Source organism: Martes martes (genome assembly GCF_963455335.1).
Source record: "Martes martes genome assembly, chromosome: 16".
NCBI classification, from domain to species: Eukaryota; Metazoa; Chordata; class Mammalia; order Carnivora; family Mustelidae; genus Martes; species Martes martes.
In genome coordinates this window covers 38935859-38955286 of record NC_137904.1, presented here as the reverse complement: position 1 = coordinate 38955286, position 19428 = coordinate 38935859, and the positions used below count along the sequence as shown (strand labels likewise).

Genomic DNA, 19428 nt, shown 5'->3' with positions numbered 1-19428 from the left:
CCCCCTTTAAATGTTTGGTTTCAAAGTCTACCAGTTCTCTGAGGGAAGCTCTTTTACAATATGTAAGATTTATTTAGTAGTATGTTCTCTGTTGTATGGGCAGTAATGGATGCATTTTATGTTGTTTGGTTCAAAACAGAGCTATGTTGCATTATGACATGGGGTTAAAGAAAAATAACTGTTCTTCATCCAGAGCTCCTTCTGAAGTTATTGGCAGCTAGCATGGCTGTCTACTGGGAAAGGGGATATCTGGGGAGCACATGTCTAGTCGGGCCCAGATGATCAGTCACTTTGTAAAAACCTGTTCTTTAACTCCATATTTTAAGTTTGGCTTGTCCCATAACTGTTCTCTCCTTTTTAGATCCTTCAGTTTGGGTATTATTAATGTGGATAGCTTCCCAAGATCTGATTTGTGTGCTTGCATTAATATATTTTAGACTTGGAATTGGCTTTTGAAATCCTTTAGGGAGTCTGCAGTATATCCTCCCACACAGTGTAGGAGCTCTCTTCTTAGCATCCTTGATTTCTGATGAGCCTCCATTTGGTTATCACTACCACCTCTCCCTCCCTTCTTCCCAGCCCTTTGAGTCCAGGCCTCATGGTATTCAAGTACAAGGAGCCCATTTAAAGAACCAGTTGTTTTCTGCAATTCTGTTAGAAAACCCAATCTGTTACTAAGTCAAAATTTACCTTCTGGTTTCCAGCCAGATACTTTTAGAGGTGGGAGGAATCTTAGTGGTACAACCTGAATTTATCCACTGCAAGAATCTTTTTCTATAGCATCTGTTAGAATGGTAATTTAGCCTCTGCTTAAACACATCAAATAATGCTGTTTACTGGGACTGGTTTTCCCTCTTCTCTGTTTCTGAAGGACTAATTGTTAGAATTTTTTTCCAGTTTCGAGATTTACCCCCTACACTCTGTAGTCCTACCGTTTAAAAGTATACAGTTTTAAAAAAACTAAAAATGGTATACAGTTTATTTTACTTCTTGTTTCATGTAAAACTCTGTTGTTGAAGAAATATCTTTCCAGGTTTGTTTTTTAACAAGTTTAACATCCCTGATCCTTTAACCTTTTTTTACATTATATGATTTTAACCTCCTTAGTTACCAGTTTGCCCTCCTTGATGAAGTATAATTTTATTACCCATTTTAGAATGCTGCATTCATAGGCCATTTTATTTTATTTATTTGTTTTGAAAGATTTTACTTGTTTGAGAGAGAACATGAGCAGGGGTGGGGGGGACAGAGGAGAGAGAGTAGCAGACTCCCTGCTGAGCAGGGAGCCCAACACGGGGCTCTGTCTCAGGACTTTGGGATCATGACCTGAGCTGAAGGTAGACGTTTAACCAACTGAGCTACCCAGGTACCCCTTCATAGAACTTTTGGATCTATGTAATTAATAGGTAAGGTTATGTTGGCTGTTGAAACAGAAAACCTTCCATGTCCTAGTGGATTAATCCAATAGAAGTTGTTTTTTTCATGCATGTAAAAATTGTGGTGAGGAGGGGTTGGTGTGCTTTAGGGACCCAAGAGATCTGCCAGCTTCATGCTGGGTTTTTCAAAGTTTCCCAAGAGGTTGACATCCAGGTGGCTTATAGGGGAAGAGTGAGTGGCTCAACCAAAAGAGGCTTTTATTGGCCTGTCCTGGGAGTGATACATGGACTTTTGACTTAGATTTTATTGGCCAGAGCTCAGTCACAAGGCCACATTAACTTCATGGACTCCCAGGAAATGCAGTTTGTCTTTGTATTCATGAGAAAAAGGAAGTGGATTAGGTCACTCATTAGCCAGTCAACTACCATCAGGGTATCCTGGTCTACTACCTAGGACCAGGGAGTGAGGTTCAAAAAGATAAAAGTGACTTGTTCAAGGTGTACTTTTTATTGGCACAGTGCTGACCAAACCCTAGCTTTACATGTTATCTTTATTGATAAATATTTCGTACAGTATCTTTAAAAGGGAAATATTCCCCACTTTAAACATAATTAGAATACTATCATCATAGGCCTTTGGAAATTAACAGTAATTCCTTAATATGATAGATTCTTTTATTATTGCTATTTTGTTCATTTATCTCCTCCCCCTCACCCTCCAACCTTGGATCCTTCTAGCTTGCTTTGTATTCTGCCTGGTCTTCGCAGTGCTTTTGAATCTAGTGTGATGTCTTTTTTAAGTTCTGGAAATTCTCACTGATTGTCTTCAAATACTGTTTCTGTTCAATCTTCCTTTTCTTCTGGGACACCAATTAGTGTGTGTTGAATGTTTTTATTTATTCTTTTAAATGTATTTTGTTTTCTTTTCTGCATTTTGAGTCCTTTTTGCTTTCTGTATTATAGGCTGGATATTTTTTCTGATCCATTTTCCAGACTACTAATTGTCTGTCTAGCTAATTTTTATATGCTGTTAAAAACACCACTGGGATTTTAATTTAAACTGCTGTAGTTTTCAGTTCTAGAATTAACATATGGTTCTTTTTTTAATACTATAGTTCTCTGGTTCAGTATCTGAATATTCATTATTCTTGAAAATACTAAACAATACTTTAAAAGCTCAAGTCTGAAAAACAGTTATTTAGATCTCCTGTGGAAATTGTCTGTTATTCCTTAGGTTTTCAAACAAGTTACCTTACCTTGTCATTATTAACCTAGTTATATTTCATTGAGTGCTGAGCACAGTATATAAAAAATAGTGCTGCTTAATAAGAGGACAAGGATATCTTTCTCCAGAGAATTTGTACTTTTGTTTCTGGGTAGTGGCTGGGGCACTACAGTCCCACAGCATCTTACTCGAGTGAGAGATTGTAAGGATTCAAAGCTGGGTTTCAGTTTATGGAGGATTTTCTTTTCTTTTTTTTTTTTTTTTTTTTTTTAATTTATTTGACAGAGAGAGAGCACAAGTAGGCAGAGTGGCAAGCAGAGGGAGAGGGAGGAGAAGGGGCTTGATCCCAGGACCCTGGGATCATGACTTGAGCCAGAAGGCAGACGCTTAACTCTCTGAGCCATCCAGGTGCCCCTGTGGATGATTTTCCTATAATTCTTTTTTTTTTTTAATATTTTATTTATTTATTTGACAGAGATCACAAGCAGGCAGAGAGGCAGGCAGAGAGAGAGGAGGAAGCAGGCTCCCTGTGGAGCAGAGAGCCTGATGCGGGGCTCCATCCCAGGACCCTGGGATCATGACCTGAGCCGAAGGCAGAGGCTTTAACCCACTGAGCCACCCAGGCGCCCCTCCTATAATTCTTACAATTCTTTGGTTTCACCCTTAATCCTTGGTGTAGACTTCTGTGGCTCTAATTAGAAGCCTGATGGTTTACCAGACCCCCTTAAGAACCTTAGAGGACTTTTAGTGCTGGCTTTTACCCTCTTCTTCCTGCGGGTGTTTTTTTATTTCATTAATTAGTTAATTTTCGAAGATTTTATTTATTTGACAGAGGGAGAGTACAAGCAGGGGGAGTGGCTCCCTGCTGAGCAAGGAGCCCAGTTTGGGGCCCGATCCCATGACTCTGGGATCATGACCTGAGCTTGAAGGCAGACACTTAACCACTGAGCCACCCAGGCGTCCCCCAAGTGGGTGTTTTAAAAATGTTGCTCAGCTTCTTGGCCCTCTTTACTAAAATCCTCAGGAAAAAAGCAGTCCTGTTAGTGCTCTTTGAAGTTCTGATACACAGTTTGCTGATCTTGATCTCTCAGTCAACTAAAAGTGCTAGTCCTTGTTCATGTGGGTTAAGCCAGATCTGCTGTCCACCTTATTGCCAATTTTGCCATAATTATGAATTGTTCTTTTAAAATTAAATACTGACTTCAACTTTTATTTTTTTCATACTGTTTTAGTCATTGTGAATGTATATCTTTCATTCTAGAGTCAAGCTTGTATTTAACCATATGTATTGGACTCTGTGTCATTTTCCCCTCCCTTTCAAATTTAGTTTGTTTTACTTTTACCAACTGCAGTTGAAATAAAGTGATTGAGATTGGAGGCTGGAATGGGGGGAGTCGAAGTTTGAAATACAGAGATGTTTGGGGAAGGTGATGGCCATCTCATTGATTCTAAAACTCAGCCTTGTGGGTTTGTTTGACTTAGATGAAAGTGAAGAGGATGAAGATGATTTGTTGCAAAGGACTGGGAATTTCATATCTACATCAACTTCTCTTCCTAAAGGAATCTTAAAGGTGAGAGTCAGCCAAGTTAGGCCCCTCCAGCTGACTACCTCTGACACCCAGTGTATGGGTTCGTGTTCTCTGTGGGATTAAACGTGTTGCTGTCATTTATTACTCTTCTGCAGAAATGATCAAGAAGATTAAATTATGTTCCCAGGGATCTTTCACCAATTGTTTGATTTCTCCTTTTGCATTTCTTCTGCGTTTCCGTGGGCACTAGCCTGGTTTCATGCTGCCATTCTCTGTTAGCTCGTGCGCTGCAGTCACTTGGTGACTGGCCTCCCACTTCCACTCTCCTCTTCCTGTTCATTAGTAGTAGCCAGGAGGGGCTTCTAAAATACCAGGTCATGTCACTTTTCATTGCTTTTTGAAAACTTCTGAATTCTTTATCGCGGTCTCCACTGTTCTTCATAATCTGGCATCTGCATATGTCTGAACTTCGTCCCAGAAGTTTCCCCCTTGTTTCTGACCCAGGTTCCCTCAGGCCTTCTTTTTGTTTCTTGAGCACGCCGAGTCCTTTCTTGCCTCTGAACTTTTGCTCTTGCTCCTGCCTGTCTGTCCTTCAAGCACTGCTCATGGCCAAACCCGTCCGTACCCTTCTGCTCAGACCACACTTAGGGAGGTTCTTCCTGGCTCTCTTGTCTAAAGTGGTCTACACTAGTTAGACTGTATCTGACTTGTTCATTGTGGTAATAAGTACCTGCCCAGGCCCAGTGCTTCAGTTAGATATCTGTTACAGATCTCTGACATATTTTTCTCCATTACAAAATGGTAACATCCTTTAGATGGGGGAGGGAACCCTATTAGGGCAGATTACTAGGAGACAGAGTGATTGTGTTTCCCCACCTTATGAAGACAGTTCAGTCAGCTCTTCGTAGGGTAAATTCACATCCACCGATAATGCAGTTACCGTAAGAATCTAAGTTCGTTTCTTATAAACAAAACATACACCTCGTACTCTATTTTTTCTTTGAGTTTTTTTTTTTTTTAAGATTTTATTTATTTATTTGAGAGAGAGAGTGAGAGAGAGCCTGAGAGGGGAGAAGGTCAGAGGGAGAAGCGGACTCCTGTGGAGCTGGGAGCCCAATGCGGAACTCGATCCCGGGTCCCCAGGATCATGACCTGAGCCCAAGGCAGTTGCTTAACCAACTGAGCCACCCAGGTGCCCTATAATTGAGTTTTTAATGGAGAGAGAGCAACCTGTAAAAGCTAGGAAATAACTGAAAATAGCCTAAATGCATGATGTATGAGGTCATCATTGCTTTAAGCCAGGAACCATGTATTCTGAGAGGAGAACATAGCTGTCCATGCCAACCACAGAACCATGGGGACGATTACAGAGTGCCTTTTATTTTGTGCCATGAATGCAAAAATGCTAGAGTAGCAATTTTAAGTAAAATATCCTTGAAGTCAGTCTCCTAATCTGTATGGTATATCATGAGGAAATGACTGTCCTGGTGCCCTAAGACCTTAACTATTTCATCCCCTTTTTAGAAAGATGGTAAAAATGGATTATTATTTAGTAAAATGACTTGCTAGTTGGTAGAGCTGTGGTCTTGTGGTTACCATACCAGTGTACTTCTTTCTCAGCATAAGCTATGTTGAAATGTCTTTCCTTCATGCTTTAAAGAAAAGAATGTTGGGACTCCTGGGTGGGCTCAGTTATGCATCTGCCCTCGGCTCAGGTCATGATTCCAGGGGTCTGGGATCAAGCCCTGAATCTGGGCTCTCTGGTCCACGGGGTATCTGCTTCTCCTTCTGCCTCTGCCTGCTGCTCTGCCTGCTTGTACGTGCTCTCTCTCTCTTCCTGTCAAATAAATAAATAAAATGTTCAAAAAAAAAAAGAATATTAACTCATTTGAATTGATAGAGTTGTCACTGTCTTTTTCCACAGCTAAAGAATTGTCTCCCTGCTAACGCGGAACGTCCTACCACGGCTCGGATCTCGTCTGTGCAGTTCCATCCTTGCGCGCAGGTCGTGATGGTTGCTGCGCGAGATAATGCTGTGTCGCTGTTTCAGGTGTGCATTTTTATTTATTTATTTAAATTTATTTATTTATTTATTTGACAGAGATCACAAGTAGGCAGAGAGGCAGGCAGAGAGAAAGAGGAAGGGAAACAGGCCTCCTGTTGAGCAGAGAGCCCGATGCGGGGCTCGATTCCAGGACCCTGGGACCACGACCTGAGCCGAAGGCAGAGGCCCCAAGCCACTGAGCCCCCCAGGCACCCTGTGGTGTGCATTTTTAAATGGAAACTTGTGGTGAGAAGTACTTACTCACAGGATACAGTCTATGGAAATAACCAAAAGGAATGTTTTGCCTCTCCTTATAGGTTGATGGAAAAACAAATCCTAAAATCCAGAGCATCTATTTGGAGAAGTTTCCAATATTTAAGGCCTGTTTTAGTGCTGCTGGAGAAGAGGTTTTAGCCACGAGCATCCACAGCAAGGTTCTTTATGTCTATGATATGCTGGCTGGAAAGCTAATTCCTGTGCATCAAGTGAGAGGTAAGGTTTCTATCGAACATGCCGCCCATCACCCTACTCTACCCTGTCAGCCCCACAGCTGAGTTCATTTAACAGTGTTTATGACCACTTTCCCCCCACAGGATTCTTAAAAATAAGAATCTCTTTAGTTTTAGTATTCAGAAAATGTCAGTGTTGAGATGATACATTTGAATGAAAATAGTGAACTTTTTATTGAGCACTTCTGGGAAAACTGGAATTTGGGAATCTGTATCTCCCTGAGCAGAAAAGAAGTTGTAAACGCCAGACTGTAAGATTGGCAGTTGATGCCGCAGAAAGAGCCTGGGAGCTAGAAGACCCGAGTCCCAAGTCCTCAGACAGAGTATCTCCTCTCTCTGGTCTTCTGGAGATTTGGATTCTCTCTTGTCCTTCTGGTGTCTGTTGTAATAGATTTTTGGTTTATGTTTAAAGGAAATAAAGCACTGCTTTTGGAGATCATAATGTATTTTCAAGACTGCTTAAGAAAATGTTTTATTGTTTGAAAATTTATCTTCCTCTGCCTTCCCCATTCTTCCCCTGCATGCCCCTCCCCGAATCACCGCAAAATCCAGTGACACCTTCAGGAACCCTCTGTGAACCAAAGCCCTGTAGTGGGTTGGCTGGGTTAGCACTATACACCCTGGGAGGTGGTGATTACAGCGCTGTGGCTCCCTGGCAGTCTCCCTGTTAAACTGGATATATGTTTGGGGCTGTAAAGGACAGGGTTAGCTCTGTACAGCCTTTTTTCTGCTAATGGTTCAAACTGAACAAGCTCAGCTTCAGAAACGTTTATGGGGTTTATCGTCAGTGTTTTCAGTCTTCTGTTTCCTGTGTTTCCTAACAACTTTGGTGACCCTTTCCGAGTGGATTCGTAGTTTAAGTGTGCTTTACAGCAGGGCCTCTCAGACATTAGAGTGCACAGGAGCTCTCTGGGGATCTGGCTCAAATGCAGAATGTGCTTCTATAGGTCTGAGGGGGCCGGATTCTGCATTTCTCACAAGTTCGTGGGTGAGGCTGGTGTTGCTGGTCCATGGACCTCACTTTGAGTCGAAGAGCCTGAAACAGTTTCCCCACTGAAGCAGAAAACAGTATGTAGTTGTTAACTGTTTTCACATATTATTCCACTAATGAAAAGGAGTGGGCTTTTGTCCGCCGTTGCCTTACATCCTCTTGGGAAAAACAAATCCCCGGGGTTGGTGAAGATACAGTCAGTGATGTTGACGGTGGATCTGCAGGTACGCCGGAGTGTGCATCTGATCGCCGGCTTCCTCTAAGATGTGGCATTTATCTTTTCCTCTATGCTCCTTCCTCAACGAGCATAGCTTGGCAGTAATGATGGTAATGCTAAAGTAAATATTTTTTTTTTGTGGGGTTGGTTGTTGAACGCTATTTTCAGTCTCATTATGAAACACTATAACTAACTCAAAATTAGTTAAGGACATTGGTTAGAATATGCAAACTTATACATTTTTAAACTCTTTGTCTTAAATGTAAGTTTGAAAAATGAGGAGTGCAGAATTGATGCATTCTGAAGAATTCTGAATTGATGGTTTGTCCCATTAACCCGATGGGGTTCATAATGGGGTCCATGGATTTTCAACATTCTCTGATAGAATTTAGAGGCCAATGAAGTCATATGGGAAAAACATTACATCTCTATTTTCACCAACATATAACTGAAGTTTAGCATTTCCTTTGGTTATAAAAGTTTTTTTTTTTTTTAAGATTTTATTTATTTATTTGACAGAGATCACAAGTAGGCAAAGAGGCAGGCAGAGAGAGAGAGAAGCAAGCAGGCTCCCTGCTGAGCAGAGAGCCCGACGCAGGGCTTGATCCCAGAACCCTGGGATCATGACCTGAGCCGAAGGCAGAGGCTTTCACCCACTGAGCCACTCAGGCACCCCGGGTTATAAAAGTTTTTGAACAACCACAGACTGACACATGAAAAGGTTGGGAACCCCAGATTACTAATTGAGACTCCAGAAGCAGTTTCTGCTGCGTCATTTAGAAGGACAAGTTGTAAGAGAGATACCTTGTTCTAGGTAAACACATAAGGAATTTGACCATTTGGGAATAAAATTAGTTGGTCAGGCCGCCATTTTGCTTATAGGCGTTATGGTTTGGTAATATCTGAGCTTCAGCTTTCTCTTTCTGTAAAGTCGAGGGTCCTAAATATTAAAAGAGATCATTTTTAATTTTTTTAGTTTTATTTTCTAGTTTTTATTTTGATTCCTGTTAGCATACAGTGTTTTGTTAGTTTCAGGTGTACAATATAATGATTCAACAATTCTATGCATCGTGCTCGCTTCGGCAGCACATATACTAAAATTGGAACAATTCTATGCATCACCTGGTGCTCATCACAAGGGCCCTCCTTCATCCCCATCCCCTCGTTCACCCATCCCCCCACCCCTCGACTCTCCTTCCCTCTAGTTTGTTCAAAAGAGGTAATTGAGCGCTCGTGGCACTTGGTGGGGGCTGCTCCCACAGTAAAAGCAGCGTAGGGTCTATCCCAGCACAGCAAATCCACTTGCCATCTTGGGGAACCTGGCATTGTAATAAGATTGGCCATTCTTTTTCTTTTTTTTTCTTTCTTTTCTCTCTCCTTTTTTCTTTTTTAAAAGATTTTTTTAATTTATTTGACAGAGAGAGAGAGATCACAAGTAGGCAGAGAGGCAGGCGGTGGAGGGGGGGAAGCAGGCTTCCTGCTGAGCAGAGAGCCCGATGTAGGGCTGGATCCCAGAACCCTGAGATCATGACCTGAGCCGAAGGCAGAGGCTTAACCCACTGAGCCACCCAGGCGCCCCAGCCATTCTTTTTCTTACCGCTTGCTCTTTAGTTGACCTAAAAATGTCATTCACAGATCAACAAAAAGATTTTATCTGACATCTTCAAAGCATTGTATCTTCTTTCTCAAGGTCATATGTTTTGTCTGGTTCCTATTTTGGAAGGTTCAGCGTTTGTAAAAAGCTATTACAATATTGATATTAGTGTTTATTATTTTTTGCGAGGTTAAAAGCAAAATGCTGTATACATATTACTGGTATTCTGTAAGTTTTGGATGAAAGTGCGGTGGTTTTTTCATTTAATTTCTATATCAACTGCCTGTCTTTATTTGCTACAAGTCTAGTATTTCCTTGTGGAAGACACTCTCCTCCTGAATTCCCTCAGAACAACAGGATTCCTTAGGCTACAAGCAGGAGGTCTTCGAGCCACCTGTGCCAGAGAGCAGGCTTGATGTAACGAGCCCTCTGGCTGTTGCCTCTGTTGTTGCCACACTGGGTCTGTGTGCATAGTGTGAGGGAACTCTTCCCTGCTGCTCTGACAATCCATGCGCAGTCTGTAGCCCTCCATGGCTGTGGGGATCCCCAGCTGTAGGCCTCTGAGTTCTCTCTTGCATTCCTCCTGTCCAGTTCTGTGTCAGTAGGGTTAGGTTGGGGGTGGGGGGTCGTTTCTGGCTGCAGCCCCACACTGCAAGATCTAGCCTCCCTTCCCTGCTTCATCATGTGATGGGATTTTCCTTATGCTTGGAGCTGTTTCTGTATATTATAGTGAAAGCGAAAGGCTTGCCCAGAAAGGGGGATGAAAATTACCCTAGAGAAGAGTAGGTTCAGAGTGAACCCCATTAGCTGGAAATATGTGTCTGGATTGAGTTCCCTCAAGAGACCTAGGCTATAGTCTTTGTGGGCAGCACTGGAGTGGGAGGCCCGGTTTGTAGGATTGTGAACCATCTGGATGAAAACTGTTCATAGGATGGAGGCGGTCTGTGGCAACCTTAGCCAGCATTTTCCTGTAGGGGAACAAGGATTTCTCACTAGAGTTTTCTCAGTTTATTTATTCTGATGAATGTTTTAACTTAGCAACTTAAATATTTTTTGAAATAATTTTTTTTGACCAAGCAGTACATTCATGTGGTGCAAAAATCCAATACATACAAAAGGGTGAAGAGGGAAAACTCGACTGTGCTCCATTTCCCTGGCCACCTGCTTCCCTTCCCTACAGGGGGCCAGTGGTATCTCTTCCTTCGGCATCCTTTCTGTCAGGCAGTTTCGTAATGAGCAAGTTTGCTCGCTAAGCAGTCCTGATGGAAGGATTCTCCTGCATGGTCAGTCTGAGCCTTTTAGGGATGGAAAAGGAACGTGTCCTTTGGTAAATAACTAAATTGACTGGTTTATATTCTTAGCTCATGTGATTAGGTTGCATGAGTCACATTTTGGGAAACTAATCAGCTCTTGAGTATACTGATACTTTGTGGGTGTTTTTTTTTTTCTTTTTATCCTTTTTGGATCCACGAAGTTAAGATTAGACTCCTTTGTCATGGGGTGTTTAGTTGGTGGCCAGCAACTAGTCTCTGCATGTTACTATGTTTTAGCTGTTTCTGATGGCCATGCATTTCCCTCCCGGTAATGAACTTTGTGACAAAGAAGTATAATTTATCCTTTTAGTTAATTACAGATGTTACCGTTCACATTTGGAAAATTAGTTGGTATGTTTACTGTTCAGAGAGCTGAATCTTTGGCCGCAGTTCAAATGGTGACTTAACCAAGACAGGTAAAGGAAGCACTTGGTAATGACCTTATATTTGGGTCATACTCAGTGATGCATAGGGTCAGACTTATTCAGAGTCTGAGCCTACTTTTGGTTTAGTTTGAGGCAGTTAGATATTTTAAAAGAAATTCTCAATTGCCAGTGAAAGATAACGTTACTGAAAATCATATTAATCTTTATTAATTTGTCTCTTCCCTCAGGTTTGAAAGAGAAGATAGTGAGGAGCTTCGAAGTGTCTCCAGATGGGTCCTTCTTGCTGATAAATGGTGTTGCTGGATATCTTCATTTGCTGTCAATGAAGGTCAACCATTAATAGTGGCTGCTTGTTCTTTCAGGATAAGACATTAGTGTAGGGATAGTCTTTTTTTTTTTTCCCTTAAAGATTTTTATTTATTTATTTGACAGATCACAAGTAGGCAGAGAGGCAGGCAGAGAGAGAGAGGAGGAAGCAGGCCCCCCGCTGAGCCAGAGACCCCCCCCCCCCCCGCAATGCGGGGCTTGATCCCAGGACTCTGGGATCATGACCGGAGCTGAAGGCAGAGGCTTTAACCCACTGAGCCACCCAGGCGCCCCAGTGTAGGGATAGTCTTGAACGAAATCTGCATCTGAGTGGAAGGGCACAGTGGGACTTGGGGAGAACCTGTGAGTATAGGGACAAAGTTAGTAGGTGCTACAAACCAGAACTAGATTATTTTTATTCCCAGTGTGATTCTTCCATCCACCTGCTAACAATTGGATAAGTAATATTTGTTATTCTTTCAGACCAAAGAACTGATTGGTAGCATGAAAATTAACGGAAGGGTTGCAGCATCCACGTTCTCTTCAGATAGCAAGAAACTGTACGCCTCTTCAGGTGGGTTAATGACATGATCACCTAAAGCTTTTTTTTTTTTTTTTAAAGATTTTATTTATTTATTTATTTGTCAGAGAGAGAGAGAGAGATAGAGAGAGAGCACAAGCATGCAGAGTGGGAGGCAGAGAAAGAAGCAGGCTCCCCGCCGAGCTGGGAGCCGGATGTGGGACTTGATCCCAGGACTCTGGGATCATGACCTGAGCCAAAGGCAGCAGCTTAACCAACTGAGCCACCCAGGCATCCCTCACCTAAAGCTTTTTAAAAGCTTTGGATGTGTTTACATTTCAGATTTAACCAAAAACAGTGTTTGAGTTTAGATTTCTTTGTGTTAGAAAGTAATTTTTATTTTTAGATTTTTGTCATTGCCTTTTGCCTTCTTATTTACTAACTAGTAATAGTGAAGAGCTAACCATTTAACCATGTTACCATTATGGGAAAAAGACGGGAAGAAAATGATTATTTAAAAGATGATTCATGCTCAGTCTTTCCTTTTGAAAGTCACCTTTTTCTTTTAGCAGTGCCTTTTCACTTGGATAATGTTTGGAATGTTCTTCATTATTGACTGAAAACAATTCCGGTTTCACCCTCTGACATTCCTGTGGTGCAGTAGAACAGCTTTCACCCCTGACAGTCTCTAATCTGGTACTTTTCTGCTCTCCTGCCTTTCTGATTGTCCTGTGCCTTCTTGGGCTGTTAGTCCCTTTCCTATAGGATCTTGGGGCCATCATAATCTCAGTGTAGCTCACGATGCTTGGTAGTGGGAGGCATCAAAGTGGTTCTCCCTGTGACTACTATTGTCCAGTCTCTGCGGGGCTCTTTCACAGAATTTTTGCTATACCTCAGCTAGCAGCACTTGAAAATATATAGCGTTAGTTTTTTTTTTCTTTTTTTTTTTTAAAGGTATAACTGACATACAACATAGTAGGTGTACAACATAGTGATTCAGTATTGGTGTATATTAAAAATGACCACCACGATAAGTCTGGTTATCATCTGTCACTACACATAGTTAGGATTTTTTTTCTTGTAATGAGAACTTTTAAGATCTACTCTCGTAGCAACTTTCAGATGTGCACTACTGTATTAGTAACTGTGGTCGCCATGTTGTACATTGTCTCTGTGACTTATTTTATAACTGAATTAAAAAGTTGTGTATGTGGGTTTTTTTTAGGATTTATTTATTTATTTTAGAGAGTGCATGAGTTGGGGGGAGGGGCAGAAGGGAAAAGAGAGAGAGAGAGAGGGAGGGAGGGAGGAACTTCCTCCTGAGTAGGGAGCCTGCCATGGGGCTTGATCCCAGGACCCTGAGATCATGACCTGAGCCAAAACCAAGAGTTGGACACTTAACTGGTTCAGAGTCAGAGTCCTGTGTTCCTCATGAAATGTCTCTCGGATCTTGGGAGGGTCAGAGTGGGAGAGAAGAGATGGAGGGTCAGAGATACTAAGATTTGTTATATGAACTGGATGTGAATGTAAAATATTTACAGATTTGGTTGTTACTGTGGAGGTCTTATTTCCCATACCAAGGGTCCTAAAAGCATAGGGAAAAGTAACCCAAAGTCTGGCTTTGGTAACATCTAGATGACCTTCCCGTCGTTGATCCCTTTTCTTCCCATTTTAGTCTGTTGCTAGCTGGGCTGATATTAAAACTAAAATGCCCTCCTTTATTGTAACATTACTGTACAGACAGATGCAAAGATTTTCAAATTTGACCCTGTTCAGTTTTTTCAAATATATTTTACTACAACTTTACACCCTCATGTCAGCCTGGGAAATCATCTTTGTCAAGGAAATAGTTGAAATAGTGAGCTTAATTGAATTCTCATTGGGAGGATAAAAATACAGAAAAGCGAACTTTAGGGGTGCCTGGGTGGCTCAGTTCATTGGGTGACCGACTATTGGTTTCGGCTCAGGTCATAATGTTAGGGTCCTGGGGTCAAGTCCTGCATCAGCTCATACTCAGCTTGGAATCTGCTTGTTCCTCTCCTTTTGACACCCCCCCATAAATAAATAAATAAAAATCTTAGAAAAGTGAACCAGAGTGCAATATCCACAGAAAAGGCAGAGATGAAATGGGTGCGTGAGGAACACCTTTGTGGTGAGTGTAGGGTCATTAAGAAATCTTTAAATGGGTGTTTGAGGAAGAGAGTGATCATCAGTATCATGGGTGTATAGGGGAGAGAAAAAAGAATGAGGGCGGATTTTGGCAATAGTCATCTTTTTTTTTTCTTTTTTTTTGTAAGTTTATTTTTTTTTTAGTAATCTCTTTACCCAGTGTGGGGCTCGAACTCATGACCCCCGAGATTAAGAGTCACATGCTCTTCTGACTGAGCCAGCCAGGCTCCCCGATGGTCTTTACTGTTGTGAAAGTATTCATGTTCCCTTCGGATTTAACATACTCCTCAGTCTTACACACATTTTCCCTTCTTTAAACTGTGCTTATTGCTCACAGCTGACATTTATTACTTCTTTAAAGATTTATTTATTTAGTTTAGAGAGAGAGTGCATGCACTTGAGCAGGGGGCAAGGGGAGGGAAGAGGGAGGAGAGAGAAAATCCCACGCAGACTCCCCGCTGAGCACAGAGCCCAGAGCAGGGCTCCATCCCACAACCCTGAGATCATGACCTGAGCTGAAATCAAGAGTTGGAGACTCAACCGACTCTGCCACCCAGGGGCCCCTCACAGTTGGCATTTATTATTGTCTAAATTACTTGATAGTAGGTAAGTTGCATGCATCTTAAATTATAATTCCCCTGTGGTCTGGATCCCTTCATTCTCCCTTCCTCCATCATGACCATCATCATCAATTTGGTGTCAGTATCCTGGCCTCACGTGGAGGTGCTCTAGTGCCTGTTGATGGAGATTGAAACTTATTATGGTGGGTATTTTGTTTTTCTGTTTTTTCACATTTTCTCCCCATAATTCATCTGAGTGAAATGTAAAAGTTTTTTCTGGAAGTTCAACTCAAGCCAAGAGTTTGTGATTTTCACTCTGAACTAAAAGATACTGTTTATTAACTGCTGATTAGTGTGCAGTTTTCTATATATGGGAATGTTTACCAGAAATATTTTTAGGCCAGTTTTCTAGACCTAGGGTATTTATAGTGACTTGTTGTTTGTAGTCCCTTCTAGTATTAAAGAGGGGCTAAGAATGGTAAGTTCACTTGGCTTTCAAGTTTAAAACAAAATTAACCAAACCCTTTCTTGGCTCTTTCATGCAGGTGATGGGGAAGTTTATGTTTGGGATGTGAACTCTAGAAAGTGCCTTAACAGATTTGTTGATGAAGGCAGTTTATATGGATTAAGCATTGCTACATCTAGGAATGGACAGTATGTGGCTTGTGGGTAAGTAAAGAGGTTTCTGTGACCTTAATCATGTGCTAGTGAGAAAATGCTAAAGAATCAGATATACTAGGGTCATCTGGGTGCCTGAGTTAAGCATCCGACTCTTGATTTTTGGCTTAGCTCATGATCTCAGGGTCATGAGATCGAGCCGCACATTAGGCTCCGTGCTAGGCATGGAGTCTGCTTAACATTCTTCCTTTCCCTGTGCTCTTCTCCTCGATCATACTCTCTTTCTTTCTAAAAGACATACGTAAGTAAAATTAAAAAAAAAAAGAAATATACTAAATAGTGCCTAAGTAGTTCTGTGTATAAACTCTTCAGTAATAGTACACTCAGGTGTTTTGCATTTTATCATCTTAATGCAATGTTTAATAATGTTAATGGTGGCTTATGAGCACTTTAGACAAGGAAATATAGGACTGCCTTATGTCATTATAATTTTTCCTTATATTTGGTATATTCATTTGATCACATCAAGTTTTCTTATTGCTGTTTTGGCTTCTTGCCATTGACAAGGAAACAGAATAACTTAAACCTTAGATTTAAGTTTTAAAGGTACTTAAGCAGTTTTTCTTTGTTTGGCTAGTGGTACAAATCAAACATAGGTTCCTTAGAAATACTGTTCGTTAGTATTGTGGAAACTTTGAAAATATTATCTAGAACATGTTACTGTGTTACCACTGGAAGGAAATGGTCATTACACTGGGGGAAAGATGGCTCTGAGACTTACCTGGATTTCTGAATTATCTTACCGACCAAATCACTTACCAGTCCCTGTAGCTTTAGAGCTTCCAACAGTGGATTTTTATGACTTTCTTAGACTAGACACAACTTCAGTCAAGTCTTCCCATTTGAGAGATGCCATCTGGAAGCACAGCATAGTCCCCACTCTTTCTTCACTCCCTCCTTCAAGGTTAAAATTGGGGCAAATCCTCATAAATATCCCCACCACCATTTGAAAATTGGTTACCTCCTACCTTTGGGGCATGGGGGAAGGGAAAGTAGGACCAGGCTGTGGAGCTTAGAGATCAGGTCAAAACCAAGGCCTTGATAAAGGCCCCTTCCTGTCCTGTGTTCTCCCTAGTCAACATACCTGCTACAGACCTGTAGGGAGGGATATCTTGGGGAGGAGGGGGGAGCCCAGCGTTTGCCCAGAGTGTGTGCACTATGGCAGCAGCCCATGGTTGGCAGAACTTCTGGCACTAAGGCTCCTTTATTTTTTTGTTTTGTTTTGTGTTTTTTTTTCCCCTGGAACTAAAACTCCTTTAAGATGAAGACTGGTTTGAAACTAATTTTAAGCAAAATTGCCCCAAAATGACCTTCACTTAAATTTGTGAAGTTAGTCTTTTTCTGATTCTTTGCCTCTCTTTTTTGAATTATTTTTATTAGTCTTTGGGCCCTTTGAAGGACCCAAAAAGGAAAGAATCTAATATTAGTTTAAACTCATTTGATTTTAATTGTGCTCAGTGTAATGGAATTCTGGTTCTGATGTGCTTGGTCAGATTATTAGTTTTTTATTGTTATACCTGTAGAGAAAGGCCTTAACCTTGTTAGAGGAATTTCTGAGGTTATTAGGGAGGTAGGGAAGAGTTACTGGTAGTACAGAAGCTAGGGACAGGAGAAGCTGAACCCCACTGGGCTGGCTTGCGTTCTCTCCCCTTCTTCCTCATTCTTCCATCTCTGCCCTGCTCCTCCTCTCTCTGCCCTCTGCTGCCCTCTCTGCTCTCCTCCTAGTACTGTTGTGAAACCCCTCTGTCCTGGCCTCTGCTTTTAGGAGTTGATGCCTTTGATCTAAAAACTCATGTTTTGTATCTCTTAATTCTTTTGATTCAGTGTCCTGACATAAGGTAGATGCTTTGTAGTTTTGCTCTGATAGGGGAGTAGGGAAACTGTTGAAAATAGAGAGTTCTATTCATTTATGTTACTGTTTTTTTTAAAAGATATTTATTAATTTTGAGAGAGTGAGCACGCGCATGAGCAGGGGTGGGGCAGAGGGAGAAGCAAACTTGGTGCTGAGCAGGGAGCCTGATGCGGGACTCAATCCCAGGACCCTGGGACGATGACCTGAGCCGAAGCCGGATGCTTAACCAATTGAGCCACCCAGGCACCCTACGTTACTGTTTTTATGCCATTTGTTAATGTAAGGATTGCTATATACTTTTAGAAAGCTTTCATGTTAATTCCTGCAACATCAGAGTTAGAACGTACTTGGGAAATCTCTAGACTACCCTTCATTCTATAGATAGCCACTGATGTCAGGAGTGTCCTGGAAGAGATCACTGGAGTTGCTGACGGAGTGATCTGGAACCCTGCGGTCTCATGGTTTCAGGGGCGGTCCTCTCACTCCGCGGGGTGCAGTCTGTAGTTAGAGTGTACCTTTGCTGCATCTTGTGTCAGTGCGTTAGGGTGTCTTATTTTGTGACTTCTTTTTTTATTTAAAAAAAATTTTTTTTTTAAATTTATTTATTTGTTAGAGAGAGAGAGAGTGAGCGAGCACAGGCAGACAGAGTGGTAGGCAGAGGCAGAGGGAGAAGCAGGCTCCCCACCAAGCAAGGAGCCCAGTATGGGGCTCGATCCCAGGACGCTGGGATCATGACCCGAGCCGAAGGCAGCCGCTTAACCAACTGAGCCACCCAGGCGTCCCTTATTTTGTGACTTCTTAGCTGGTCTGAAAGTCAGTTCAAAAAGAAAGAGACACGTGACTGTCCACTAGGTACAAAGCACTGTGTACTGAAGAGCGGAAAAGAGTTGAGACATGGCATGTTCTCTGTTGTGTGTGACGGTGCTTTGTGGGCAGGGGCCCGTAGGACCTCAGACAGCAGCTCACCAAATTCAGATGACCATGTAAGGTAACTTGGAGAATCTCCTTTGTTTTGTTTTATTGTTCTAGTCTCTCTGCTTACAGTAGGGGAATTAGAAATGTCTCCTGCTGCAGCCATGGCCCAGATCACAGATAAGTCTCCTGCCTTTACTAGGGGTGCAAGCTACAAACCACTTTGGGGCCTTTGCATTTTGAGAATTTTAGGTCAGTGCCATAGAAATACCTATTTTTGTATTTTCAAATCAAAGTTTTATCAGTGATGAGAGATTTGTTGACTGTAGTCTTCATCAGCTTCTTATAAATACGCAAATTAAAATTGCCTTTTTGGGGCACTTGGGTGGCTCAGTCGGTTAAGGTCATGATCCCAGGGTCCTGGGTCCCTCATCAGGCTCCCCGCTCTGCTTCTGCAGAGTCTGCTTCTCCCTCTTCCCCTGCCCATTGCCTGCTTTGTGCATGCTCTCTCTTTTGCTCTCAAATAAATTGAATTCTTTTAAAAAAAAAATGAAAAAAATAATATTGCCTTTTTATTGTGGTTCCCATCTAAGTAGTTTCAGACTTTGAATCATAATTATAATAAAGAGATTTAGCAGCAAATTTTTTCCCAGCGTTTACCATGTGCTAAGGACAGTTGTTTTTCTTACGTAACTATATATGTGCATATGTGGGTGTATATTGATTATATATGTGTGTGGGTGTGTATGTATATTTTTTACATATAAAGTAACTCTCGTTTCCTGCTTCACAATATAAGTAGTAGTCTCTCCGCCTCATAGGTGTGGGAGTGGAGGCACTATGATTAGGTAACTTGGTTAAGATCGCACAGAGAGTAAGGGAGAGCCAGCTATTACAGCCCAAACAGTCTGGCGGCAAAGCCGGAGCTCTTAACCCCTTTACATCTGTTTTGAAGGTATATCTCCCTGCGTTTGTGTTTTTAATATGTGAAGGTACAGTGTACCAGGAGTTTTGTAAATTAAAAAATCTTACAAGAAGCAAAGAGAATTTATAGTCCAGTTTGTCTTGAGTATGAATCCTTTTGTGCCGTATGTATAATCCCTTTGGAAGATCTACTTCAAGCATTCTGTGTTACAGCTTTTCCATAGCTTTATCTTTTATCTCTTTAAATCTCTAAATGTACCTTGGATTGCTGTTTCTCCTACTTACATCTGGGCTTTAAGCCCTTAGCTTAAGACTTTGCTTCA

The 19428-nt window shown here is 41.6% G+C and overlaps 1 protein-coding gene across 1 annotated transcript in view; it reads left to right on the top strand.

Moving 5' to 3' along the window:
• The window catches only part of UTP18 (UTP18 small subunit processome component), a 41501-nt gene that overhangs the window by 8087 nt on the left and 13986 nt on the right, over positions 1 to 19428 (top strand). The window contains exons 5-10 of the mRNA XM_080826248.1: positions 4084 to 4172; positions 6055 to 6180; positions 6492 to 6666; positions 11412 to 11512; positions 11974 to 12064; positions 15285 to 15408. Of these exons, the coding sequence (XP_080682374.1) occupies positions 4084 to 4172; positions 6055 to 6180; positions 6492 to 6666; positions 11412 to 11512; positions 11974 to 12064; positions 15285 to 15408 (706 nt within the window). The remainder of the gene's footprint in view (positions 1 to 4083; positions 4173 to 6054; positions 6181 to 6491; positions 6667 to 11411; positions 11513 to 11973; positions 12065 to 15284; positions 15409 to 19428) is intronic.